General features: G+C 43.2%; 2 protein-coding genes and 1 pseudogene across 13 annotated transcripts in view; all 3 read left to right on the top strand.

The window, feature by feature from the left end:
• The first annotated feature begins 1,019 nt into the window (after positions 1-1,019).
• Positions 1,020-27,350, top strand: part of LOC104425261 (pentatricopeptide repeat-containing protein At4g13650) — a 28,183-nt gene continuing 1,852 nt past the window's right edge. Inside the window, exons 1-5 of one of the 12 annotated variants that reach the window (XM_039304941.1) lie at positions 1,020-4,338; positions 4,451-4,537; positions 4,792-4,885; positions 4,999-5,068; positions 5,231-5,837. In XM_039304941.1, the coding sequence (XP_039160875.1) occupies positions 1,109-4,231 (3,123 nt within the window). In that variant the 5' untranslated portion in view covers positions 1,020-1,108 and the 3' untranslated portion in view covers positions 4,232-4,338; positions 4,451-4,537; positions 4,792-4,885; positions 4,999-5,068; positions 5,231-5,837. Of the gene's footprint in view, positions 4,339-4,444; positions 4,538-4,675; positions 4,886-4,998; positions 5,069-5,230; positions 5,838-27,350 lie in introns of those variants that run through there. The other 11 variants (XM_039304939.1, XM_039304936.1, XM_039304937.1 and 8 more) reach the window with 11 other exon arrangements.
• On the top strand, positions 14,621-15,930 carry LOC104425260 (NADPH-dependent aldehyde reductase-like protein, chloroplastic; the record flags this gene model as incomplete). Its single annotated transcript, XM_010037899.3, has 2 exons — positions 14,621-15,066; positions 15,314-15,930. Coding segments are annotated over 2 exons (855 nt in total), but the record flags the coding sequence as incomplete, so codon positions are not given.
• Positions 19,566-21,441, top strand: LOC108955985 (annotated as a pseudogene).

Here is a 27,350-nt window from a genome sequence, read left to right as displayed (position 1 = left end):
GACATTTGGTCGAGACATTTAGTATCATGCCTGGTCTTTCAAAGCCAAGCTTGGGACCTTGGTGCTAGTGCCAAGGCTTGTCTCCATGGAGGCCATGCTTGGGTCTTTGGCGACCGTGCTTGGGTCCTTGGTGCATGCACCCAGGTCCATTAATGCTGAGCTCAAGACCTCTGCGCTTAGACAGTTAGACCCTAGTCCACAGAGGTTGGGCTTGGGTCTATCAAGGTTGGGCCCGAAGCTCTAGTGTTGAACCTAAGCCTAGCCTTAATGGACCTTCAAGGCCTAAGCACTGGGGTCTCACATTCAACCTTTGTGGACCAAAGTCCAACCTTGATGGACTCGGGCTTGGGTGTTAGGATGCAAGCATGGGCACTAAGTCCTTGAGCCTTGCCTCTTTGGACTCAAGTTAGGGACCAAGCAATCGAGCGTGGGACCTACGTGCTCGTGCCTGGGTCCTTGACACTTAGAACAAGGTTCATTGAGGCTAGATTCGAGACCCTAGTACTTGGACTTAATTCATCGACTATCCATGCGTAAATCACTAGTGCGCAAATATTGTTTGACTATTTAAGAAAATCAAATCAAATTTTCTTTACTAGACGATAAAAAATATTTTCCAATTTATTTTTAGGTTTTAGCAAAACATTAATTTTTTTTAATTTTCTTGGAAAAAAATAAGATTTCGAAAAACATTGTTTAGAAATATCACATTTTTATGAAATAAAAATTTATATTCCAAACTTTTTTTTTCAGGGAACAGGAAAATATAAAAATAAAGAAATCAAATTGTTATTATGAACGTTCTTAGTGTCATTTTTCTTTTGATTATTATTATTATTATTATTATGGTTGGACTTTCCGTTGATTGATCGGTGAAATCTAATATAGCAAGACAAAAATGAAGGGTGAGACTTCAACAAAAGCGTTTCTTACCAAATAGAGAGAATTTAATTGATTCCTTCTCTGGGGTTCTTTACATTCTCTCCTTTCCCTCTATTAGGACAGGATTTGGGATGTACCGTAATTTGCCTTGGTTCAAAATTTTATTACATCGAAAACTAATCATACCGCGAATTCCTGTCGGCCACCGCAGCTTGATGACTCTCATATGGTTCGAATCGCTGCCCCGTTCCGCCGGTCGCGTCCTTCACGTTCATCGCTCGAACACGTTGCTCCGAAGCAGCAGCCGTCGAGGTCGAAGGCAACGCCTCGTTTCTCATCGCTACTTCATCACCGCGAGAGTCCACGCTACATCATAATCCGTGCCCGTCATGTGTTCGCTCAATGTCTCCACTGGAGCTCGAGCAGCTTGGACTCGAAGCAAGTGGGTAGTTGCTGGGCCGTTCACTTGGACAAGCCGTCGCTCCTCGAAGGGTCTTCGAGTGTCCGGTCTTTATCATTGAAAGGCGGCGAGAAGCTCCATGCTAGGCGGATTCTGGGAATTGGTCTCTCGGGTCGTGATACTGATGGCGCGCGTAAGGTCTTTGATGATATGCTTACGAGAAGAATAGCTGCTTGTGTTGCCAACAAGCTGAGTAGTGAAGCAGTGGGCCTACTTTGTCGGATGATAGCTGAAAATATTCGTCCTGATGAGAACACGTTCGCTTCGGTTTTGAAAGCTTGCTCTGGGAATAGAATTGCCCTCCATTTCGTCAAAGAGATTCATGGTAAAATTGTTTGCCATGGTTTTGGGACTAGCCCGTTGGTGTGTAATCCGCTAATCGATCTGTATTCCAAAAATGGGTTCATTGATGATGCCAAAAGGGTTTTTAGAACGTTGCGCTCTAGGGACAGCATTTCTTGGGTGGCGATGATTTCTGGCTTTTCTCAAAATGGTCGTGAGAGAGAAGCTCTTCTTTTATTCTGTCGGATGCATAATGATGCAGTTCGGCCAACACCGTATCTTCTCTCCAGTACACTGAGTGCCTGCACAAAGATTGATCTGTTCAAGCTTGGAGAGCAGGTGCATGGTCTCATTTTAAGGTGGGGATTCTCCACTCAAATTTGCGTATGTAATGCTCTCTTAACATTGTACTGTCGAGCCAAAGATTGGATGTCTGCTGAGCTTATATTTAGTGGGATGGAATTTAGAGATGGTGTGTCGTATAACTCACTTATAGCTGGGCTCGCTCAACATGGACTTTGCGATGAAGCTGTGAAGTTATTTCACAGTATGCTGGCTGATTGCTTGAAACCAAACCATGTTACTGTAGCAACGCTCCTGAGTGCTTGTGCTGATGCAGGGTATCTCCGGATAGGAGAACAGCTTCATTCATATGCAGAAAAAACGGGAATTCTGTCTGACATTGTTATTGAAGGTTCCCTGCTTGATCTGTATGTCAAATGCTCTGACATAGAAACTGCACATAAATGCTTTCTCTCAACTAATAGACAGAACGTGGTTTTATGGAATCTGATGCTTGTAGCTTTTGGTCAGTCAGACAATTTGATTGAGTTGCTTGAGATACTTAGAAAGATGCAGATTAAAGGCATTGTGCCAAATCAATATACATTCCCAAGCATACTTAAAACCTGCATCTCTTTGGGAACTCTCTACCAAGGTGAACAAATACACTCTCATATCATCAAGAATGGATTTCAGCATAATGTGTATGTCTGCAGCGTGCTATTAGAGATGTACGCCAAATGTGGAAAGTTAGATAGTGCTCGAAATATTCTTAGTAGACTTACCGAGGAAGATGTTGTCTCTTGGACGACAATGATTGCGGGGTATGTACAGCACGATTTATTTGGTGAAGCTTTACAACTTTTCAAAGAAATGCAGAACCAAGGCATCCAATTAGATAATATTGGATTATCAAGTGCCATCACCGCAAGTGCTGGTATCCCAGCACTCCATGAAGGACGCCAGATACATGCTCAGTGCTGGGTCTCTGGTTTCTCACTTGATCTTTCAATTGGAAATGCACTCCTTAGTCTTTACAGTAGATGTGGTAGAATAAAAGAAGCATATTCAGTATTTCAGAAGGTTGATGTTGAAGATAATGTATCATGGAATGCACTGATATCTGGCTTTGGACAGAGTGGTTGTCATGAGGAGGCACTGCAGGTTTTTGCTCGAATGAATAAAGCTGGAGTTGAGGCTAACTTGTACACCTTTTGCTCTGCCGTAAAAGCTGCTGCTAGCACAGCAAATATGATATTCGGGAGGCAGATTCATGCTGCAATGATAACAACAGGCTATTATTCCAAAACTGAGGCTTCCAATGTCTTGATCACATTGTATGCTAAATGCGGCAGCATTTGTGAAGCCAAAAGGGAATTTGATGACATGCCTGAAAAAAATGAGGTTTCTTGGAATGCCATGATACATGGTTATTCTCAGCATGGATATGGTGTAGAAGCAGTGAATTTGTTCGATCAAATGATGCGGCAAGGAATGACACCAAATTCCATTAGCTTTGTGGGAGCTTTGTCTGCCTGCAGCCATGTTGGATTGGTAGAGAAAGGACTCAAGTATTTCGAGTCTATGAAAGTAGACTTTTGTTTGGTGCCAGATCCTGAACACTATGTCTGCATCGTGGATCTTCTTGGTCGTGCAGGCCATCTGAGACGTGCCAAGAAGTTTGTGGAGGAGATGCCAATAGAACCAGATGCCATGATTTGGAGGACTCTATTAAGTGCCTGCACAATTCATAAGCACGTGGGAATTGGTGAATTTGCCGCTTGCCATCTTCAGGAGATGGAACCTGAAGATTCGGCTGCATATGTTCTCCTATCAAATATGTATGCGTTAACTGGAAAATGGGATCTCAGAGATTCAGCAAGGCGAGTGATGAAAGAGAGAGGTGTGAAGAAAGAACCAGGTCGAAGCTGGATAGAGGTCAAAAACTCGGTCCATGCCTTCTATGTGGGTGACAGACTACACCCATTGACAGATGAGATATACAAAAACCTGGGGGATCTGAATTCACGGGCAGCAGAAATTGGTTACGTGGAAAAACAATGTAGCCTGTGGAGTGATGCTGAGCATGGACAAAAAGACCCTATGAGATTTGTTCACAGTGAAAAATTGGCCATTGCTTTTGGTCTTCTTAGCTTGCCTGAGTTGATCCCAGTTCGGGTAATAAAAAATATTCGTATCTGTGACGACTGTCACAATTGGATCAAATTTGTCTCAAAGATATCGAGCCGAACTATCATTGTGCGAGATGCATATCGCTTTCATCACTTCGATGATGGTCTTTGTTCATGTAGAGACTATTGGTAATGAATGGCAGCAAAAAGTCAATCAGGAACTGATTCAGGGGAATGGTATTAACTTGTAACTCTCTGAGATGAGAGGCACTTTCCCAGCCTTTTGGTTGGGAGTTTGAGGTAAAGAATTCCATCTCTTTATCGCTTCTTGTGGGTGGAAGATCAGGCTTGATTTTTGGTTCAATGGTCCTCTTATAACCCTTTATCTGCTCTATTTCATCTGTAGCTGCAGAAATATAGGTTCTCTCCCAATCATCTGTCTCAAGAGGATTTAGCTCACAATTAACCTTTTTTCACACGACGACTCTAAATTGCCTTGGTAAGCTACTTGACTGAACTTGTGTATACCTAGCTCGTATGGTTACTCTCTCTGAACAAAAAATGATAATGAGGAAGTTAGTTCTTCATCCATAAACCCAAAAAGAAAAATGAGCAACTCTGTTTTCATCATTTGTAGCTGCACTGAAATTGGCCTCCACTGCCAATCTGGCTTCTGCTTTTGTGAAGGTTCATTCTTTTCCTTCCCAGGTGAGAGAGGAAATTACTAAATGTGTTTTCCCTCTCTCAGAACAGTCAGTGCACCATGACATGCTCTGGTTGTAACAACAGCTCTTTTCGCTCTGATAATCTGATACTTCATCAAAACTATGGCAGGAGCAATTACCTGGTAACTTTTGACATCCTCTTGTGCTATTTACTTTGCACTTCTTATCCGGCTCCATTTGTGCTGCAAGATTATAGCATCCCGATGTCACTTTTCATATTTTCTCAATGCTATAGTTTTACTCAAGCACATAATGGCATCCTGGCTCAGCAAACCCTTTTCAGTCCCACAAGGTCATTGTTGATGGTGAGTATGGTGATGAATTGGATCTGGCTGTCATCTTTCTCTCAAGTCAGAAATCTATATATTTTCTAATCCTTGAACCTGTGCAGACTTGGTAGATAGAATTTAGAAATTATGTCTTTGCCATATATAGAAGTGATGAGGTGAGATTGCCACATTCGGCAGATATCCATGATGCATTCCTCTTATGAAGCGGCGGCTAAATGGTATCATGCGTGAAGGTGGAAGGGAACCATTGGGTTAGCCTTGGCAAGATTAATGCTTCTAGGATAAGTCACTTCTGCAACCTCCATAAAAGTCCTGAAGTGAAGGTAATGGGCAGCAGCAGCTAAGGAGATACAGTATGCCCATTGAATCCTTTCTGGTTAAAAGCTAATGTAAGTTCCATGCGCATCGCTCTGCAAGTGGACGCTATTCTGGGGAGTGATCAATGCCGACTTCTTCCATTCATTCTAATAGAAGAAAAGCAGAAGAAAAGAGAACCTCATAAAAGAATCATGAGGAGAAAGCTTTTGTGGGCGGAAAAGGAGGCAATTCGTGAGATTAGGAGTGTATCCTCCTGTGCTGCGTTTCTATTCCACATGAATTGCTTAAAATGTCCAAATGAGCAGGTCTGCGCGACTTGCTGTGGATGTTCTTCGCCTAAAGTAGATGCAGAGGCGGGAATAATGGCAGCAGAGACTATTGTTTCCTACAGATCCGTAAACAGGTTCTCGTGTATGGTCTTCGCCTCTTCTACTGCATTTGAGAAATTCACTTGGGGTGCACTATATATGGTTCGAGCAGTACCAACTACCAAGATTGCTTGCTTACATTTTCTCAATATATGCATGGCTGGTCGATCATGTCAACCCTTAAGGAATAGCGGTAGGGACAAACTAGAGTCTTGATCACCCCAAGATTTGCTCTAAACCGGAAGGATAGTAGATTTAATTCTATAAGGCGATAGATTGTAAGTAAAGCTAGAAACTGTAAATTTCTGGGTCAAAATGTGGCCTGTTTTGCATGTTAATCAGCTGCAAACCCAATGCAGGAGAAACCAAATCTCTTTCAAAATTATAGGATGCGAGCAGTTGTAAAACAGGCAAGTAAATAAGGAAGAATATAAAATTCAGACACTCAACACACGTTCACGTCATAATTCTTACGATACGCAAATCATTGTCGCGAAAGAATTAGGGAGTAATGCTTCTTACACTAAAATTACTTTTGTGCTTATTTCCGCATTGGCTTGATTTTCGCCTAGCGATGGACCATGGTCACAAATTTATGGTAGCATTTTATAATTATGATTCATTTCCATTTCTATGACATTATTTTGTTTGTTTTACAAGCCGAACCATTGAATGATGAGGAAGAAGTTTCAGTTTTTACTTACGAAAGGAAGAAGTTTCAATTTTTACTAAAGAAAGGAATTAGGGGTGAGCAAGAAGGAATAACCAAATCAGAACCGCTCAAATTGGACCTAGGCAACTTGTTTTGGGCTGTTCTAGGACATGTTGGTGTAGTTCCTAGTTCCAATTTTTGAAACTGATATCCAGTCAGTTTGATTTCTAGTTCCAAGATAGGAATTGAACCGACTATATATACATACATATATATATATATATATATATATATTAATATAGCATACATCTAATCTAATCTCTCCTTATTGTTCACCTTTTCCTCTCACTCATGCCTCGCTTGATGTCGATATCTTCACTTTTTCCTCTCGTCTCTCGAGCCTTGCTCTTTCACTCCACTCTTTCCATGACTTTGCTCTTGCTCGACTCTTAGTCTCAGATAGCCCCTTCTTGTAATTTTTTCGCTATACGGCCATTGTTGTCATCAGTCATTTTTTCTCGTCTTTGGATTGCCAACTTTATGTTGTCTCCACTTTTTTCTTAAAATTTGGATAGCTCATTTACCATAATCTTGTCATACGATGACCCCATAATCTTGTCATACGATGACAAATCATACCTAACTCCGATATGTGAGAGCTTCATTTTTGTCGCTGGGATGTAGATCGATGTTTTGGCTTCTGGTTTGCATCGTTTTGGTCCTATCCTTCTGCATCTTTCTTAATCCTTGCCTTCTTCACTGTCCGGGAGCAATGAGGGGGTTTGCGGATGTAGATTTGCTGAAATGGTGGATGTGAAATTGCCAAGTGACTAGTTTCATTTGATTGGACTGGATAGATCGAGTCTCCATTCCAGAAATTGGAAATTGGTTTTCCTAGTCCAGTTCTTGATTTTTGATGAGACCAGACAGAAGTGGGAATTGATTAGGGGTGTGGAACCAGACTGAGTATACTCAGAAATCGGACCGACTCACCCGGAAAACTGGGTCAGGAATCGGTTCCTGCTGAAATTGGTTCGGGAATCGGTCTCGAGTGATTACCCACCTGGGAACTGGTTCTCGGACCGGTTTGCGAATTGGTTTTGTAAGTAGAGGTCCAAAATCCTATTTTTAATCCCTTGATTTCTATTTTTATTCCCGCAATCACATGGCGTTTTTCCTCTTGGCTCTCTTAGACACGCACGACACTCCTCCTCCGTCATTCCTCTTGCTCAATCGCTTCCCTCCCATATGACTTGAGCCTTGTCATGGCATCTAAAGACAATGAATAAAGACTTGGAGGCCAAGAAAAACTCACGCAGCCTAATAATGAATTAACACTGTATGGACAAAACGAGCAAAATTCCCCCAACCAAACTGCTCAAAAAAGCTTGGATCTGCAAACAAAAAGCTGAAATGAGCTCATTAAGAAGAAATCCCTAGGAAACATCTCGTGCTTCGCAACTCTGATGAAGTAAAGCCAGTGCAACACCACAGAAGAATTTATAGAAAGAGAACGAACTGCAATGAATCTTAGGTCAGTAGCAAAGGCATATAAGAAGAAACCAAACAGCTGGACTTGTTTGAACCACATTATTCAAGCTCGTGATGTTCAACTCGCTGCATTAGCTTTTCAAATGGAACTTGAGTTTACTAAAATTTGCTTTGAATGGTGTGCAAGCCAAATCTAATATTTAGTGACTGTTATAATATGTCTAATGGCTTTTATTATGGCATTTACACTTTGTCCATGGTCTCTCTCTCTCTCCCCTCCCCCCAAAGCACACACTATTTTTTGGATTGGTTCCCTCACTAATCATCTTTTCATCGAAGTTTTTGTTCTTGTTCAACTCTGCTCTAGTTAGTATCTTTAAAGAGAACATGAAACTCAACGACTTGTCGGTGAAACTTCTATAGGCAGGGGGAAAAAACCTAGGACCAAAACCTGTTTTGCAAATTCCAATCCCATTTCACGAAAGGCCTTATGTACTTCTGATAAGCATTTCTGGTTTCGGGATTGCCACCACTCGGCAGGACAGGAAATAACAATGAATTACTATATATTCTTCTAATCTGCATAAAGGAGAGATCACAAAGCAAAATACATGCAGGCACCTTTGATAGCACAATAACTAGGGTAGAAGAGAGCTTAGGACCAAGGTGCGCACTTTGATGGTCAATTCCAGTTGGATCTGTGTTGTCAATGAATCTAATCTGCCAAAAGTAAAATTGAGATATCATCCAGACCGTCAAAAGTAAAAAAATCGCTAACACAGGGTATTCACTCAATGTGCCAAGACTCATAACTGAACATTCATCCATAGCTTGTAACTTTACTTAAATCTAATGCGCAAAATCTAAAATTTACTAATGCTTTTCGAATACCGAATCAAAGGACGAAGACAAAAGACCTAAGTATAGTTTGATCAACCAAAGTAGATCTTTTTCATTGCACATAAGTGAATCAAACAGCATATACACTTGCTCCAAATAATGGAGGAGAAACGTGATCAGGAAGAATACAGGGAAGGGAGTTGGATCATTCTCATATCTATAGTGATGAACTTGCAATGAAAAGCCCAAAGTGGAATGACATCACGACTAATCCAAGTAGGAAGAATAGCATTAAGAGAACTGCTCACTTGAGGGAAGAGTTGCCAAGACTTGAGAAATAATTTTAACTAGTAGAAATGGCAAGAAAGGACGAAGACGAACAAGCCACCACCAACTCATCTACAATGTCTGAAGACACCTTCAATGGAGGATTATCGGGAGCCAATGCCTCTGCAACAAACTGTGGCCCAAGAGTTGAACCCCCAATTCCAACTGAATGTACTTGAGTAAAGCGATCCACCGGAGAAGTAGGAGGGGGCTTAACTTGCAAATTAAGCATCAAACATAATCAAGTCAATCATTGCGTCCGTGTCCAATGCAATTAGCTAAGCACCCTAAAAGAAAACCAACGATCAAAAATTGAATTTCATGCTGACATTAATCGGAAAAGCAATTGTCATTTTGAAACTACTGCATCTCAGAGTAGGAGATTTCCATACACGGTCATTTCAAGTGACTAACTCGTAAATGAGCTCTCCATCTATTCCACCAAAAACCACTTCAATTTATCCTTAGCTCACGCTTTCTCGAGCGACTGAGACAATATTCAAATTTACTAGAAATCTGACACAGGCAACTACGATAGAAAACCGATAAAAAAAAAAAAAACGCAAGGAACTACAACCTCTCTTACCACATGGAGAGCAACAACGAACGGAATTCCAGAACTGACCTTACCGCTGACCACATCGGCATCGAAATTGTAGATAGCGTCGAGTGTGCTCTCAATCTGCGCCTTCAGGATTGGGTCGGCGTGAGCTCTGACTTCCTCGGGCACCATACGGCCCTCATTTGGGTTCGCCATCGCACCCTTCTCCAGTTCCTCCATCGCCTTGAACGCGGCCTGGAACTGGGGCTCCATCTCCTCCATGAACTCCTTCGTGAAGTCGATTCGGCTCACGTCCAGTAAAAGCCTTAGCTCTTAGTGTTGGTATAGCCGGTTCACGTACCTCCTCCACAACAAGCGGGAATCTTTCTCTAGCCCGCGCCATCGACCCCACCCAGGTCCGCCGAGATCTCCCTCGCGATCCAGCGGCCTAGCATTAGGAATAACACCTAGTCAGCGGCGGAGAGCTTGGTGCTGCTTGAGAACGAGATCGAGGCCGCCTCCCTCCTGTCGGAGCCCAGTGGGAATCCTTCTCTAGCCCGCGCCTCTCCTTCTCCATGCCGTCGACCCCGCCCAAGTTCGTCAAGATCTTTCTCGCGACTGAGCGGGCTAGCTTTAGGGACAGTGCCCAATCAGCGGCGGGAGCCTGGTGCCACTCAGGAACGAGACCAAGGCCGCCTCTCTCTTGCCGGAGGCCGATGGCTTCGTGGCGGAGGCCGGCGGGACAGGGATGACGAGTAGATGTCGGAGACGGAGGATGCCAGAGGCAGATGACCGGCGAGGCTTTTGGGCAGGCGGAGGCGAAGGCGAAGGAGGTGGGATGCACGGAGAAGGAAACAAAGGAAGTCTCAGTTGTTTTTTTGTTCTTTTACGAGGAGAGAGAACCCATAAAATTCAAAGTGAGGAGAGAGAAATATTTTGAGTGGAAGTATTGCGCATTTATTGGCCCATGATCCGTCCTTTCTTCTATAGCCGAGCCGAGCCGAGCCGAGCTAGCCGACAAGTAGCCCTTCCATTTTCCAGCGGGTCCCGCTCACGGGACACGTGTCGGTATCTCATTGGTAGATACGTGAGCAGATGACGTGGCGCATGTTCATACCACCGAATATTTTCTCCCCATTAAGGGTGATTAGTTCTAGGGGTGACCGGGTCCAGGGTGGGTAGGGTCTAGATTTGGATCCTGTACCCGACCTTGTTATAACCGATTCTTTTTTTTGGACCATGTACCCGATCCTATTTGTATTGAATTCTGTACTCGACCCACCTTATTTTTCCAATCCAATTCCAGGGTCAACCTTGTTTCCATTGGAACCTATTTTGTAACCTTACGATATCCTTTACGACTTCGAATTTTACATTAATACGCGAGAAAATAACGTAATTCTCCTAATTTGTATTGAAACATTAAAAACTTGTAATAAATAAATACATAAAATTTTTGATTAAACGAAAAATTAAGGATTTACATGGCTAATTATCATAAATAAAATCATAATGCAAAGCAAAAATCATAACATTGCATAAACATTAGCAACAAACATAGGTCTAATATTAGTCTTATTCTCACAATTACTATATGAAGCTGTTCATTTATGTAAGTATAACTTCTCTATAAAAGATAAATTACGCGAGCCAATTCACGTAGTACACAAGAATTTGGCGGCGATGAACGCCGTACGTCCGTCGGATAGTGCGAGAGGTAGCCGGTGAGGGAGGGAAGCGATTGAGGAAGAGGAATGACGGAGGAGGAGTGTCGTGCATGTCTAAGAGAGCCAAGAGGAAATGCCATGTGATTGCGGGAGTAAAAATAGAAATCAGGGGAAAAAAAGATTTTGGACCTCAACTTATAAAACCAATTCCCAAACCGATCCGAGAACTGGTTCCCGGGTGGGTAATCACTCGGGACTGGTTCCTGGATTGGTTTTAGCGGGAATTGATTCTTGACCTTGTTTTCCGGGTGGGTCGGTTCAATTCCCGGGTATACCCGGTCTGGTTGCACACCCCTAATCAGTTCCCACTCCTGTATGGTCTCATCCAAAAATCAAGAACTGGACTAGGAAGACCAATTTCCAGTTTCTGTAATGGAGACTCGATCTATCCAGGACCAAAATGATGCAAATTAGAAGCCAAAACATTGATCTACGTCCCAGTGACAAAATGAAGCACTCACATATCAGAGTTAGGTATGACAAGATTATAAAAAATGAGCTATCCAAATTTTAAGAAAAAAGTGGAGACAACATAAAGTTGGCAATCCAAAGACGAGAAAAAATGAAGAAACAATGGCCGGATAGCGAAAAAATTACGAGAAGGGGCTATTTGGGACTAAGAGTTGAGCAAAAGCAAAGCATGAAAAGAGTGAAGAGTGAAAGAGCAAGGCTCGAGAGGCAAGAGGAAAAAGTGAAGATATCGACATCAAGCGAGGCATGAGTGAGACGGAAGGGTGAAGAAGAAGGAGAGATTAGATTAGATGTCTCCTACATTAAAAAAAAATAAAAATATATATATATAGTTACTTCTAGAAATCAAACCGACTAGATATAAGTAGGGGTGAGCGCGGTTCCAGGTAGAACGGGAACCGGAGAACCGAACCCGGTTCTTAAAGGACCGGTTCCGGTTCCCGGTTCCATTTTTCCGGGAACCGGCGATCCCGGTTCCGGTCGCGGAACCGGAACCGGAACCGATCGCGGAACCGGAACCGGATTTTAAGCCCCAAATCAATTACCCTACTTCACTTCTCTCCCGTTCTCTGCCTCGTCCATCGCCGACGCTGCTCGCCCTCCTCGACGCCGCCGGACGTTGCTCGCCCTCGACGCCGCCGTCAGACGCCACCGCCGGACGCCGCTAACCCTCGACGCCGCTGGACGCCAGTCGCCTTGCGCTCGCCTCGCCCTTGCCTCCCTCGACACCGTCACCCCTCGCTCGTCTCGCTGCTCAGCCGCAGCCAGACGCTGGTCGTCCCGCCGCTGGACTCCAGTCGTCCCCGAAGGCGCTCGCCCAGCTGCCCTCGACGCCGCTCACCCAATCACCCCCGACGCCCCTCGCCGAGCCTCCACCGAAGCCCCAGCTGCCCTCGACGCCACTCGCTGAGCGATGGTTCTTTGTTAGCGGACGAGAAGCGCGCTACCTGCGAAACCGAGGGATCTCGACGTGGAATGTATAGATGCCGAAGTGATGGTTCTTTGTTAGCGGGGGGCTTTTCTTAGGTTGAGTTTGATGTCTGGATATGTGGGTTGGGGGGATGATTGATGAAGAATTCTGAGTAACTCATTCGAGGGATGTGCACCTGGTTTAGTCAAGTTGAAGCGGAGGGATGATTATGCTATCAGGATTGTGCTTGTTTAATTGAGATTTCGTATTTTTATTGTGTTCATCGTGTTTGCTTTTGTGGATTTGATGTTGGAGACGTGATTCTGTAATAGGATTAATCACGTCGAATTGTTTCTTCGAGTCGAGTTGCTTCATGTTCTTAAATGTCGGTTCCAAGTTGAATTAGTTTGTTGATACAAAACGGAGCTGCATTTCTCTTGGCAGTGAAAGGTTTTGATGTGATTGTCGTTGGAATTCACAGGGCCGGTTGATGGTAATAGATTGCCTGCAGCCTCTTATTTGATAATTTCGAGTTTACAGTATTCTTCCGAAGCAAGTGCCGAAAAGGAGGAACCCACAGGTTTTTTCCTTTTTCCCATCTAATTTGTGTCTTGACATATTGTGTAGTTCTTTCTCTGATATTTGGTTCTTGTCATATTATGCAGAGACCGTGAAGGAGTTGTATGACAAAATTCTTGAGTCTGTTAACACGAAAAGAACAATGGCTCCAAACGCATGGGCGTGGTCGATGATTGAAAATTGCAAGAACAGAGAGGATATTAAGCTTCTCTTTAATATCTTGCAGAACCTACCCAGATTTGTCAGTTGACTTCTTGCCCCATTTGAGAAGTGAAGTTTTAATTTTTGAGTAGTTGATAAATTCAACTGTCTTTTCTTTCATCGCAGGGATTGTCAAATTTTCGACCTTTGTTGAGAAGTCACAAAAGCATGTGTGCGTGCAAGGGCTCTTGACTTTGGTGAGCTTTATCTACACAAGTTGTGTGCCAAGTTCAAAAATTCTATATCATGCTGATATATTTACCTGATTCTTCTTCTGCATTCAATTGTTGCTACCTACGCTATCATTGCTTGTTCTCAAATGATCTTTTTACCTCAAGCCTGTCATGCTTGGAGAACATATTCAGTTGCTTATGAGAACTTTTGACCATCCGCTGGTAGCTAGTTGTGCTTTTGTGTTTCTTCTTTCCTAGATGCGCCAATTATGTAAACCAGAATTTTGTCCTACGCAGATGCATCACGTCTATTAAGCGCGTGTATGGAACTAACACGACACACAACATATTCAAGAAATAGTTTTTCATGTGTAAATGTGTAAAAGGATATTCAATTTAAAGTATGGAACATTGTTAAATGTGTGTATAAACTTGTCCTGTTGAGGTATCCTTCTTCATTAAAGTTCAAATCTGAAAATGAAAAAAATAAAATAAAAAAGAACCTGTTGGAACCTGGAACCGACCCCTAACCTGACGGGGAGTGTAGATTCTTGCTCGACGGAGAGGTTTCAGGTTCCAAAAATGGCGAACTCCGTATGGGTAGGTTCCAGGTTCCAGACGGAACCGAACCGGAACCTGGAACCGCTCACCCCTAGATATAAGTTCCAAAAATTGGAACTAGGGACTACACCGACATGTCCTAAAACAGCCCAAAACAAGTTGTCTAGATCCTATGTAAACGGATGACGTGGCGCGCTCTCGTACCACTTAATATTTTCTCCTCGTTATGGTGCTTCGTGTTACGATTCTTATCCACCGACAAAGTCAGGGCCCCGCCATGACAGGAAAGCTCGCTGCGACCTCACTCCTCGCGTCACTCTCCAAGAAGCAAAACCCAAATTCTTGTTTTTCTCTTATGGGTTCGTTCGTTCGCTTGAAAAGGCGACAGCTTTGCTAGTGAATCGGTAACCCTTCACTTCCTCCGCGTCCTTCCAGCTTCTTCGGAACTCCATCCATGGCCGCGACCGCCGCCCCCCCTCCGCCGTGGCGCTGGCCCTCCCTCTGAAAGACCGGGTGGCCATCGTCACCGGCTCCTCCCGCGGGATCGGCCGCGCCATTGCCCTCCACCTCGCCTCCCTAGGCGCCAAAGTCGTCGTCAACTACACCTCCCCCGGCTCCTCCGCCCAGGCCGACGCCGTCGCGGAGGAGATCAACTCCTCGTCCCCCGGCGGCTCCTCCGCCGTCTCGGTCCGGGCCGACGTCTCGGATCCTGACCAGGTGAAGTCCCTCTTCGACGCCGCCGAGGAGGCCTTCAAGTCGCCGATCTACGTCCTGGTGAACTCCGCCGCCGTCCTCGACCCCAAGTGCCCCACCCTCGCCAACACCTCCGTCGAGGTCTTCGACAAGACCTTCAGGTGATGGCTCTTGAGAACAATGGGGTTCGCGTGGAATCGGTTCTTGCTTGTCATATGGAAGCTTATTAGTTTCGACCCTAATTGTTCTACTCTCTGCTTATAGTGCTGATGAGAGAGTGGGGTGACAGAGAGAAGCCCGGGTCTTTGAATTGTGTTCTCTCTGTTAAATTTTGTTTTTGGTGATGAATTCTCACAATGATTACGAGGAGAACTTTCAGAGCTGATGATCCTTTTTAATGTCTTTCAGTGTCAACGCTAGAGGGGCATTCTTGTGCTGCAGAGAGGCTGCAAACCGGCTGAAGCGAGGCGGCGGAGGCAGGATCATAATGCTGTCCTCATCGCTGGTTGGTGGGCTGAAGCCGAACGCGGCGCCGTACACCGCCTCAAAGGCAGCGGTGGAGACAATGGTCAAGATCCTGGCCAAGGAGCTCAAGGGCACCCGCATCACTGCCAACTGCGTTGCTCCCGGCCCCATTGCGACCGAGTTGTTCTTTGCCGGGAAGACGGAGGAGGCAATCAAAAAGTCGATCGACGAGTGCCCACATAGCCGGCTCGGCGAGACTAAGGATGTCGCCCCTCTTGTCGGGTTCTTGGCCACCGATGCTGCGGAGTGGGTCAATGGACAGGTGATTAGAGTTAATGGTGGATATGTGTAGGTTGGTGGATTCAAGCTCGGAATTATGTCATTCTTGTCTAGTTATTTTGCCTGAAATGTGTGACCTTTACCTCTAGAATTCTGTGTGTTCTCTTTGTCCGATTGAGACGTTGATCCATCGGTTCTTTGAGATGGTCTGAGATATGGCTGAAACATAAGCTCCAATCTTCTGGCAATGGCGGAATTGATTAAATCCAGTTTGTCGGTAACTAGAATCAAAATCTATAGTGCAGGTAGAGTTGAGGGTAAAGATATCCTGCGCAGGTGAATCCTTTTACCTGTGTGGCTTCTTCAGTAATGAAGATTCTGCAGAAGATGGACAGCAACTGATGAGTAACACTTGCATGTTTTTTTAATCTAATGTTAATACGATAGATTCAATCAATCATTTGATGTGATGAAATTATAAGAACAACTTTAAGATATCAAGAGAGGCCATTACGCTTTTGGTCCGAGTATTGTTCGATCAGAAACTATCTTTTATCGCCCAAAAAGCTTGCCTTCTCGTGGTTAAAGTACCATCTTTAATGAATATTGATGATAAAATAATGAGAGTACTTTTCCACATATGAGTTCAGCTTATGTTGGTCGAATCCCTAGGTTCAGCTCTTCTTGGGTGAACGAAGTTAGGCGTGCGGGACAATGTTGAGTAAGGTATGCATTCAATTGTGGTAATTGTGGGAAGAGGTATGCGAATGGTAACACTGAGCTAAGCCCTATCAATAGTTAGGGATTTTTGGGAGGCAGATGCTAGATTAGGTCCCGAATCTCCTGCCTCACAATAGACGTATTAAGTCTCTAGGAGACCTGTTTATAAGGTAAGTAGAGAGCTGTGCTATGGTAAATCGAATAGATGGATTTTCTCTCTCATTTTTTTATTTAGTTGGAGTCATCATTTGATTGTCCCACTTACGTGATTGCTTTCGTGAGACGAGTGCCCCTCATTGCCCCTCTTTCCCTTAGTTTTATTTTTTGGTAGAATGTTGACTTTACATTAAAGAACAAAATATCGATTTCCTCTAAAGCCCTATCTAAATAAACCAAAACCTTCGTTTCATCGATCTTGGTGTTTTGCAATTGCCCCCGTTCTTTCTTGAATATGTACTTATGACATTTATAACTAATCCCAAATCTCGTCACCCTAAAAGTTGGGAGCTCCACCTTCGTCATTTGAAAGCTAGAAGCTTACTCTTGTCCGCAGCCAGCAACTTTCTTTGTTGTATCTTTAGGAGTACCCCTTCCCTTAAGCCGCCTGATTTGCTTCAAGATCTCTCACAAAATCTTTTTTTTTTTTTTGGGGGAAATAGCGCGATCACATCCCTTATTCATCAAATATTTCCGTTGCTCAGAGAATAGAATCTTAGGTGATCCAAAATTTTTACGAGTTGCTGTTCGAGTTGAAAAATTTGGTTAATTTGTCTTTCGAAAGAATATGTCAGTAATCTTTCGGAGGCTTGAGTTTTAGACTTTGACTTTGACTTTTGTCATGAGCCAGATTTGAATCAGCGCTTTCCACATATGGGGATAAGTACACTAATGGTCCATAAGTTGTGTACGGCGCTCACCAAAAAGTTTTCATCGGATCACTTAAGTGCCAAAAAATTTGAAAAACGCTCACTTTGGTGCCAACGCCGATCTGAACTGCCGGAAATTCGACGTGGCCTTTTTTTTATTAATTTCTTATACTGATGTGGCTCACCGGAGAGTCCAGTCAACAAGTAAACCACCAAACGATGTCGTTTGGTGTCTTAAACCCCAAGTCGAAACCCTAAATCCCCAAATTGAGAGAGAGAGAGAGAGAGAGAGGCCATGGCGGCGGCGTTGTCTTCTTCCCCGAAGAACAACACCAGCGCAGAGAGAGAGAAGCCATGGCAGGATGATCTTCTTCTCCGAACAACACCAACAGAGAGAGAAGCCATGGCGGCGGCGTCTTCTTCCTCGAAGAACAACACCAGCACCAGCCACTCTTTGAACAGAGCCCAATCCACCATCTCCATCTGCGCCTTCCTTGTTTCCCTCGCACTCCTCGTCTTCTCTCTCTCTCTGCACCTTCAATCCCCCTTCTTCCTCCTTCTCCTCTGCCCTCGCCTCCTATTTTCCCATCAGTTCTTGGCCGAGCGACGGTGGCCGAGCGACGGTGGCCGAGCACGGTAGCCAAGCGACGATGGCCGAGCGACGGTGGCCGAGCACAGTGGCCGAGCACGGTGGCCGAGCAAGCTTGGTCGGCGAGGATGAACAAAAAAAAACCCTAATTTTAATCACAAATGAGCTATACGGCGTCGTTTTTCCTAAGCCATCCACATAGGACGGCAAAATGACGTCGTTTTCTTAAGTAGGACAGAAAATGACGTCGTTTAAAGAGTTTATCGATTTTTTTTTAAATATAAAGCCACGTAATCATTTTGGCCGGAATTTCTCGCCGGTGGCACCAAAGTGATAGTTTTTTCTCCGATTTGGCACTTAAATGATCCGGCGGAAACTTTTGGCACCAAAGTGAGCGCCGTATACAACTTATGGCACCATTAGTGTATTTATCCCCCACATATGTGAAGGATTCCAATTTCAACTTAAGACTGATTTGATCATTGACAAAATAAACATTATTGACATTGTTGGCATTCAACTGTTTCTTTACATTTAGTCAATCTGACTAACAAAACAAAAACGTCTAGTTTCTCCTCTTATCAAACAATATCAACCCAAAACATGTGCAGCTTCATCTCCCACCAAACAATATCAACCAACCATCTCAAAATCAAATAATATCAATCCCCTTCATAAAGGTTCCAGTTTTGTCCTTGGACCTACTACCCGTGTCGTTTGTTTTGGAGCATCATTTAATTGATTCTTATTGAATTGTGCTCCATTTGATCTTGGTTAGGTTCTTCTTTTGGGTATAGCTCTTAACTCTTCACTATTGTATGATTCATTCTCTAGCACCATCGTCCCCACGGCTGCACCAAGAACCCCAATTTTCCCCTCTCAGCCCTAATTTTTTGCTTCAAGCCTTAATTTTACCCTTTGAGTCCTAATTTTTCTGTTCAATTGAGCGATTCAAAGAGGATGATGAACCTGAGTGAGTGAGATCAACATAGATGGTAAGCGAGTGATAAAGATAGTGAGTGTGCGATGGTGACAACAAGAATGGTGTGACGTCGTTTTACTTCATCAAGCCACGTAGGATTGTGCAACATCGTTTAATCTGTCCTCGTGGACTGATTTATTTTATTTTTTAGTGCTACATCATATTAAACTTTTAATTATAAATGCCACATACTTTTTCTTGACCAGAATTTCTTGCTCAAGGCACCTAGATGATCATTTTTTATTTTTATTTTTCGATTTGGCACTCAATAAGCCGATAAAAACTTTTGGCACTAAAATGACATTTCTACATGACTTTTGGCACTTTTGATGTCCTTCCGGCGGCAAACGGGAGCAGCCTACCAGGATGGCCTCGAATTCTTGCCCGCTTATAAGGAGCAGGACCTTATGCTTTCTGGCCGATGGAGAGTATGAATTACACCTGATTGGGCCAAATGTTACTGAGATTATCCATGGTGGGCTTATCGGTGGTCGCCATCTTGCTTCTTGGGGGACGATTCTGGTCCCTTAAAGCTATTCAAAATTCGGGGACCCGCCATGAAAGGAAAGCTTGCTGTGACTTCAGTCCCTGCGTCACTCTTCAAGAAACAAACGTCAAACCGTCCATTGTTTCGCCTAGCTTTTTCTGTTCTTCTCCTTTGGGCTCGTTCCTTTGCTTGGAAAAGAGAGCTTTACTAGTAAGTCAGTGACCCTTTCACTTCCCGTGCATCTTTCCAGCTTCTTCTCTCTCCGGAACTCCATGGCCGCGACCACCACAGCAGCTGCTGCTGCCGCCGCTGCTGCCGCTGCCTTGGAGCTCCCTCTGAAAGACCGGGTGGCCATCGTCACCGGCTCCACTTGCGGGATCAGCCGTGCCATCGTCCTCCACCTCGCCTCCCTTGGCGCCAAGGTCGTCGTCAACTATACCTCCCACGGTTCCTCCGCCCATGCCGATGCCGTCACCGCAGAGATCAAACTCCTCATCCCCTGGCTCTGCCGTCTCCGTCCGCGCCGACGTCTCAGACCTGGACCAGGTGAAGTCCCTCTTTGACGCTGCCGAGGAGACCTTCAAGCCGCCGATATACGTCCTGGTGAACTCCGCCGCCGTCCTTGACTCCAAGTACCCCACCATCGCCAACACCTCCGTCGACGACTTCGATAAGACCTTCAGGTGATGGCTCGGCTCTTGAGAAGAATGGGGTTCGTGTGGGTTCGATTCTTTGCTTTTCGTTTGGAAGCTACTATTGATTTTTAAGAGTTTGCTTATAATTCTGATAGTAGAGCCGCAGAGAGAAAGAGACAGTTGCTCAGGCATAACAGGCCAATTTTTTATTATTTCTGTTATCTTATTCTCTAAAATTAAAAAAAAAGAGAACAAAAATCCGTTTGATGACATAGATTAATTTCTATTGTCGAGAAACTAGAAAATGAATTTAGAATAGAAATAATTATTTTTTGGAACAGATTTTGAAACAAGGCACTCTCTTCTTTTTTCTTTCGATATCTCATCGAATTTGGGGAGGCTATCTCGCCATGGCCATCGGTGAGGTTCCCTGAGGCTAGGGAGGTTGCCAGCTCTCATATTTGGCTGGTCACTGGTCATTGTTGATGCTCGGCGACTGACTGGCGACCGATTGGAGACGGAAGAAGGAAAGAGGAAAAAAAAAAAAGAGAAAAAAATTCTGAAAATTATTAAAAAATTAAAAAATTCTACGTCACAAAAAAAAAATAAATGATAGTCATCGTATTCTAGTTCTTTTTCTATTTTGGGAATATAAATTTTATGCAGTTATTAAAGCCGTTTGAATGATCCATAACTCGTTTAGTGATAGAATTTTTAAAAAAAACCATTTTTGCGTAGAAATTATTCTGAAAATAGAATGATTATCAAAAGCACATTTACTCCATTAACGATGAAGCCCTTTATAAAAATTTCTTATAATTTGATGGAACAGAATAATTACATCAACCAAGTTATTGAGTTTTTATTTATTTATTGTTGTGATGATTTCTCGCAATTATAAGAAGAACATTTAGAGCTGATAGATTCTTTTTAATGTCTTTCACTGTGTCAATGCAAGATGGGCATTCTTGTGCTGTAGAGAGGCGGCGAACTGGCTGAAGCAGGGCGGCAGATGTAGGATCATAATGCCGTCTTCATAACTGGTGGGCTCACTGAGGCCGAATTTGTTGGCGTACACCGCCTCGAAGGTGGCTGTGGAGACGATGGTTAAGATCCTGGCCAAGGAGCTCAAGGGCACCTGCATCACCGCCAACTGCGTCGTGCCAGGCCCCATTGCGACCGAGATTTTCTTCACAGGGAAGACTGAGGAGATGATCAATAAGGCGATCGACCGGTTCCGCATGGGTAGCTCGGCAAGACCAGGGATGTCGCCCCTCTTGTCGGGTTCTTGGCCACCGATGCCGCTGAATGGGTTAATGGGCGGGTGATAAGGGTTAATGGTGGTGGATATATGTAGGTCGATTGATTCAAGCTCAGAATTATGTCATTCTTGTATAGAAGGATTGCCGGAAATGTGCAACCTTTGCTTTTGGAATTCTCTTTCTCTGTCTGGTTGAAATGCTGATCCATCAGTTTTTCAAAATGGTCTGAGACATGGCCGAATCATAAGCTCCGAAACTCTGGAAACTATAGAATCAATTAAAGCTAGTTCATGTGTAACTAGGATCGAAATTTCTGCCAAGAGAGTTGACGATAACATTATTCTTCGCAGGTGAATCCTTTTACTCGGTAGAGCTTCAGCAATATTCTGCAGCAAATGGACAGTAATTGATGAGTAATGCTTGCATGGCCTCTAATCTGTTATTAATCTGATAAGCTCCATCAATCATGGCATACATATTAGAAGTAGATCAGGCTCAAATCGCTGCCAATGTAAAATGCGTGGCCTCGAAATGATATGCGTCGTGATCATTCCCGTCCACGATATTGTCTCCGGTCGAAGGTCATGTGACACTTTCCCTTGCTCCTTTGCTCAGGGCTAGTCGTTCGTTACAAAGTTATGAAATGGGTCATCTCGGATCAAACTTTTGACGTACTGTACGCTCCAGTTGTCAGGTTTTCGGCTTCCGACGGCGATGATAAAATAATGGAAGAGTACTTTTCCCAGATATCATCATTTGACAATGAGCTGATCATGTTTCAAGGAAGAAGTCGATTTGGTATTGGATTGCTGAAGCAGAAAGAGTTTTCAGACTGAGAAGTTTCTGATCAATGTTAGAATATTCCCAACCCAGTCAAAATTCACTTTGAAAAAAAGGCACGAGATTGGTACACCTGACCGGATCCGATTTGACGAACGAGGTGCAGTTCGTTCTATCTACGGCACTCATAACCTAACCGAAAGAATGCCCTCCTGTTTAAATTCACTCCGCAATACTTCTTTCGAGCTCTGTCTGAGATCCAATATGGCCATCCCTGCTGCTGCCGCCACCCCTATCCTGCTCTGAGGTCGAGTGGCCATAGTCACCGGCTCGTCCCGTGGCACCGGCTGGGCCATCACGGTCCATCTTGTGTCACTCAGCGTGGAAGTCGTTGTCAACTACACGTCCAACTTGGCCCAAGCCGATCTAGTAGTGGCTGAGATAAATTCTTCGTCTCCTGATGCTGCGATTTCTGTCAGAGCCGACAATTCTGATCCTGAGAGCATCAAATCCCTGTTCGACGTGGCTGAAAGTGCGTTCGGCTTGCCGGTGCACATCCTCGTCAACTCTGCGGGGGTCATGGATGTTGTAATTATGGTTAATGGATCAACGAATGCCAATAAATTAAGATACGTCTTTTCTATTAACGTATCTATTGAATTCATGAATTTCCTAGATCCATGTATCTTTTAATTTATGTATTTATTGAGTTCACGAATCTCTTGAATTCACGTATCTCTGGATTCATGAATCTCTTGAATTCATGAATCAAGAATTCATGTATCTCTTGATTCATGAATTTCGTGGATACATGCGTCTATTTAATTCATGTATCTCTTCTGTACATGAACTAAAAATATCTATAAATAGATGGGAGCATAGAGCTTCATAATCATTTTTTTTTGGTTTTTCCGACTCGATTCCAAAAAGGCTCGATACACTTTTCTACTCTTTTTGAATTTTCTGAGTGTGTCTTGGTTCAATTGAACGGTTCGACGAGTCCCGTTTGCATAGTGCTAATCCAAACAGGTTCGAGGTGTTGTATCTTGGGAGGCATAGTTCGTGAATCGCGGAGCACCATTGGCGGGAACTAATTGCCTTAAGGAGATTCGGATATCCGTACCTCACCTCCAATTTCATGTTCGATTGCAACAAACAGTTTGTGTTTTCTTTTGGATTATATTCCAACAATCTTAAGGCAATTATTCACTCATTGTTTGTTGTTCTTGTCAGATTATTGAGATGGCTGGAAACAACCAAGTGCCCTTCAATGTCCCGAATGTTTCTGGAGACGTTCCTATGGTTGATTCGACCGATGCTATGGAAGATGTTCAACCCTCAGGGTCTGAATTTGTAGCAGCCAATGCTACGGGCCCTTGGGCCAACACCAATTTTGGTGGTGCGGGTACAAGTCATATGACTGGTATACCCGGGACTGTTTTCAAAATGTATAGGCCAAATGGCTTTTGGCTCGCTTTCGGAGGGATGGTTCAACGAACCTTGCCTACAAGATGATGGCAATGCCTCCGATTCACAAAGAAATGAGAAACCGGAGAAATTTACCGGAGTGGGCTTTAAATGGTGGCAGCAGAAGATGTACTTCTATTTGACCATGCTCAATCGACGAAATATTTATCGGAGGTGTGCCCGATAATTAGTCCAAATGAGCAAGATGTCACGACGCTCGGTGCGTTGGAGGCTTGGAAGCATGGGGACTTCTTATGCCGAAATTATATCCTTAACCTGTTTAGTGAATTCTCTTTATAATGTTTATTGTAATATTGAATCTGCTAAAAGCTTATGGGAGTCCTTAGAGAAAAATACAAAACCGAGGATGCTGGCACCAAGAAATTTGTGGTTGCCAAATTCTTGGACTACAAGATGGTGGATTCTAAATTTGTCATGAGTCGGGTTCAAGAATTGCAATTAATTCTCGAGTGACATCTCGGCCGAGGGAATGATACTTAGTGAATCATTCCAAGCGGCAACCATGATTGAGAAACTACCTCGGGCTGGTCGAGGACTTCAAAAATTATTTGAAGCACAAACGGAAGGAGATGAGCCTTGAAGATCTCATTTTGCGCCTCAGGATCGAGGAAGACAATAGAAGGAGTGCGAATCCTTCTTCTGAGCCAAAGGCCAACGTTGTGGAATCTTCCAAATCCAAGCAAGATAGAAAAAGGAAGATGTCTTTTCAAGGAAAAGGCAAGCAAAAGGAGCAGTTCCAGAAATTCCAAGGGACGTGTTTTATATGCAACAAGCCTGGCCATCGTGCTAAGGATTGCAAGAAGCGCCCGAAAAAAGGCAAGAACGAAGGTGCAACCCAGCAACTGAATTTGTGAGCATGACAATATTGAGAGACTGTCTGCTGTGGTAATGTCTGAAGCATCTTTGGTGTCGAACACTAATGGTTGGTGGCTAGACACGGGTGCCACAAATCACATCTGTGCAGATAAACACATGTTCTCATCTTATGAGAAGGCTGAAGAAGATGAGAAGCTTTATATGGCTAACTCTGCATCAGCAAAGATCGCCGGAAGAGGAAAGGTGATCCTGAAGTTTACATCTGGCAAGGAGGTCGCCCTGCTGAATGTGCTGCATGTACCAGATATTCGGAAAAATCTAATTTCTGGCCCTATACTTGTCAAGAAGGGTTTCAAAGTTGTATTTGAATCTGACAAGTTTGTACTTTCAAAAGGAGGGATGTATGTGGGGAAAGGGTACTTATGTAATGACCCGTTTAAGGCCAATGTGGCTGTCATTGATGTAAACTCAAAGTATGTGTACCCAAAGACTATTAATAAAGAAAAGTCTTCAGTTTACACTGTTGTGTCTCCTTATCTATGGCATGGTAGATTAGGACATGTAAACTATGGTACAATGAAGAGAATAGCAAACTTGGGGTTGATTCCAAGATTTGAGTTGGATGCTCGTTACAAGTGTGAGACTTGTGTTGAGGCCAAGTTTGCCAAGAAACCTTTCAAATCCATTGAAAGAACAAGTGAACCTCTACAATTAATCCATAGTGATCTATGTGATTTAAAGTTTGTAGAAAGTAGAGGTGGAAAGAAGTACTTCATCACATTTGTGGATGATTGTACTAGATTTTGCTATGTTTATTTACTAACTAGCAAAGATGAGACTATGAGCATGTTTGTCAAGTATAAAACTGAAGTTGAAAATCAACTTGATAAACGAATCAAAGTGCTTAGGTCTCGATAGAGGAGGAGAATACAGTTCAATCAATTTGAAAGAGTTTTGTGCTAGTCATGGAATAATTCTCCAAACGATCTGCACCTTATACTCCACAACAAAATGGAGTTGCTGAACGATTGAACAGACACTAAAGGAGATGGCTAACGCCATTCTTTTGAGTTCGGGTTTACCTCGAGAACTTGTGGGGGAAACAGTTTTAACGCAAATTATATTCTTAATAAAATACCCCACAAAAAGACAGGTAAAACTCCATACGAGTTATGGAATGGAAAGTTGCCATCCTACAATTTTCTAAAAGTGTGGGGGTGCTTGGCCAAGGTGGCGATTCCTCCTCCGAAACAAACTCGGTTGGGACCTAAAACGGTGGATTGCATATTCATCGGTTATGCTCAAAATAGTAGCGCATATAGATTTTTGGTTCATAAATCTGAAAATGCGGAAATTCATGTCAATACAATCCTAGAATCAAGGGATGCTGAATTTTTTGAGGATATATATCCTGCAAAAAGAAATCAAGGAGAAATTTCTCATAAAAGGCTTAGAGAATCAGAATCTGAGAATGATGAAGTTGTGGCTAAAGAAGCCGAACTTCGAAGGAGTAAAAGGTCTCGAATCGAAAAATCTTTCGGACCTGATTTTCTAACATACATGTTAGAAGGTGAGCCCCAAACATATAAAGAGGCAATGTCATCTCCAGATGCTCCTTTCTGGAAAGAAGCTGTTGACAATGAAATCCATTCTATCCTAAGTAACCATACTTGGGAATTGGTTGATCTTCCACCTGGAAATAAACCAATTGGATGTAAATGGATTTTCAAGAAAAAACTAAAAGCTGATGGTTCCATTGATAAGTACAAAGCTCGGCTTGTAACCAAAGGGTTTAGACAAAAAGAGGGTCTTGACTACTTTGATACTTATTCACCTGTCACAAGAATAACATCGTAAGGATGTTGATTGCTATAGCTTCGCTATACAATTTGCAAATACATCAAATGGATGTGAAAACTGCATTCTTAAATGGTGATCTCGACGAGGAGATTTATATGGAACAACCTGAAGGGTTCAAGGTCAAAGGACAAGAACACAAAGTGTGTAGACTTGTCAAATCATTGTATGGACTTAAACAAGCTCCTAAGCAATGGCATGAGAAATTTGACCGGGTAATGATTCAAAATGGGTATAGAATCAATGAGTGTGACAAATGTGTGTACACTAAATCCACTACAATTGGATATGTACTTATTTGTCTATATGTCAATGACTTACTAATTCTTGGAGATAACATTGAGGTCATCAAAAACACCAAGAACATTCTCAAGAAGAACTTTGAGATGAAAGATTTAGGTGTAGCGGATGTTATACTCGGCATCAAAATTCTAAGGAATTCCGATGGCTTAGGTTTAACACAATCTCATTACATTGAAAAGGTACTTGAGAGATTTAAAGGATTCGGCATTAAATATGCAAACAATCCTTTTCTTCCGCACCTAATTTTAAGAAAGAATACTCAAAATAGTGTCAGATAGCTAGAATACTCTCAAGTAATCGGCAGCATCATGTATATCATGAATTGCACTAGACCTGATATTGCGTACTCAGTAAGCAAACTGAGTAGATATACCAGTAACCCAGGTCATGAGCATTGGAATGTTTTGATGAGAGTATTAGGATATTTGAAAAGGACAAAAGACTATGTTCTACAATATGACAAATATCTAGCTGTTTTGGAAGGTTATTGTGATGCAAACTGGATTTCAGATTCTGATGAATCGAAATCGACTAGCGGATATATGTTCACGCTAGGAGGTGCTGCAGTGTCATGGAAAACTGTAAACAAACTATAATAACACGCTCTACAATGGAATCGAGTTTGTTGCTTTGGATAAAGCTGCTGAAGAAGCAGAATGGCTTCGACATTTTTAGAAGATGTTCCAATGTGGCCAAAACCTATGCCTGCAATTTGCATACACCTTTGTGACAATCAAGCGGCAATTGCAAGGGCACATAATGTGATTTATAATGGTAAGTCTAGACATATTCGTCGTAGACATAACACCGTAAGGCAGTTGCTCTCAAATGGAATAATTTCTTTAGACTTTGTAAAGTCAAAGGAAAATATTGTGGATCCGCTGACAAAAGGTTTGTCAAAAGAGCAGATAAACTG

Source organism: Eucalyptus grandis, chromosome 11, assembly GCF_016545825.1.
Source record: "Eucalyptus grandis isolate ANBG69807.140 chromosome 11, ASM1654582v1, whole genome shotgun sequence".
In the NCBI taxonomy this organism is placed as follows: domain Eukaryota; kingdom Viridiplantae; phylum Streptophyta; class Magnoliopsida; order Myrtales; family Myrtaceae; genus Eucalyptus; species Eucalyptus grandis.
The sequence above is the reverse complement of the archived record's forward strand: the minus strand, read 5'-3'. Positions and strand labels throughout refer to the sequence as shown.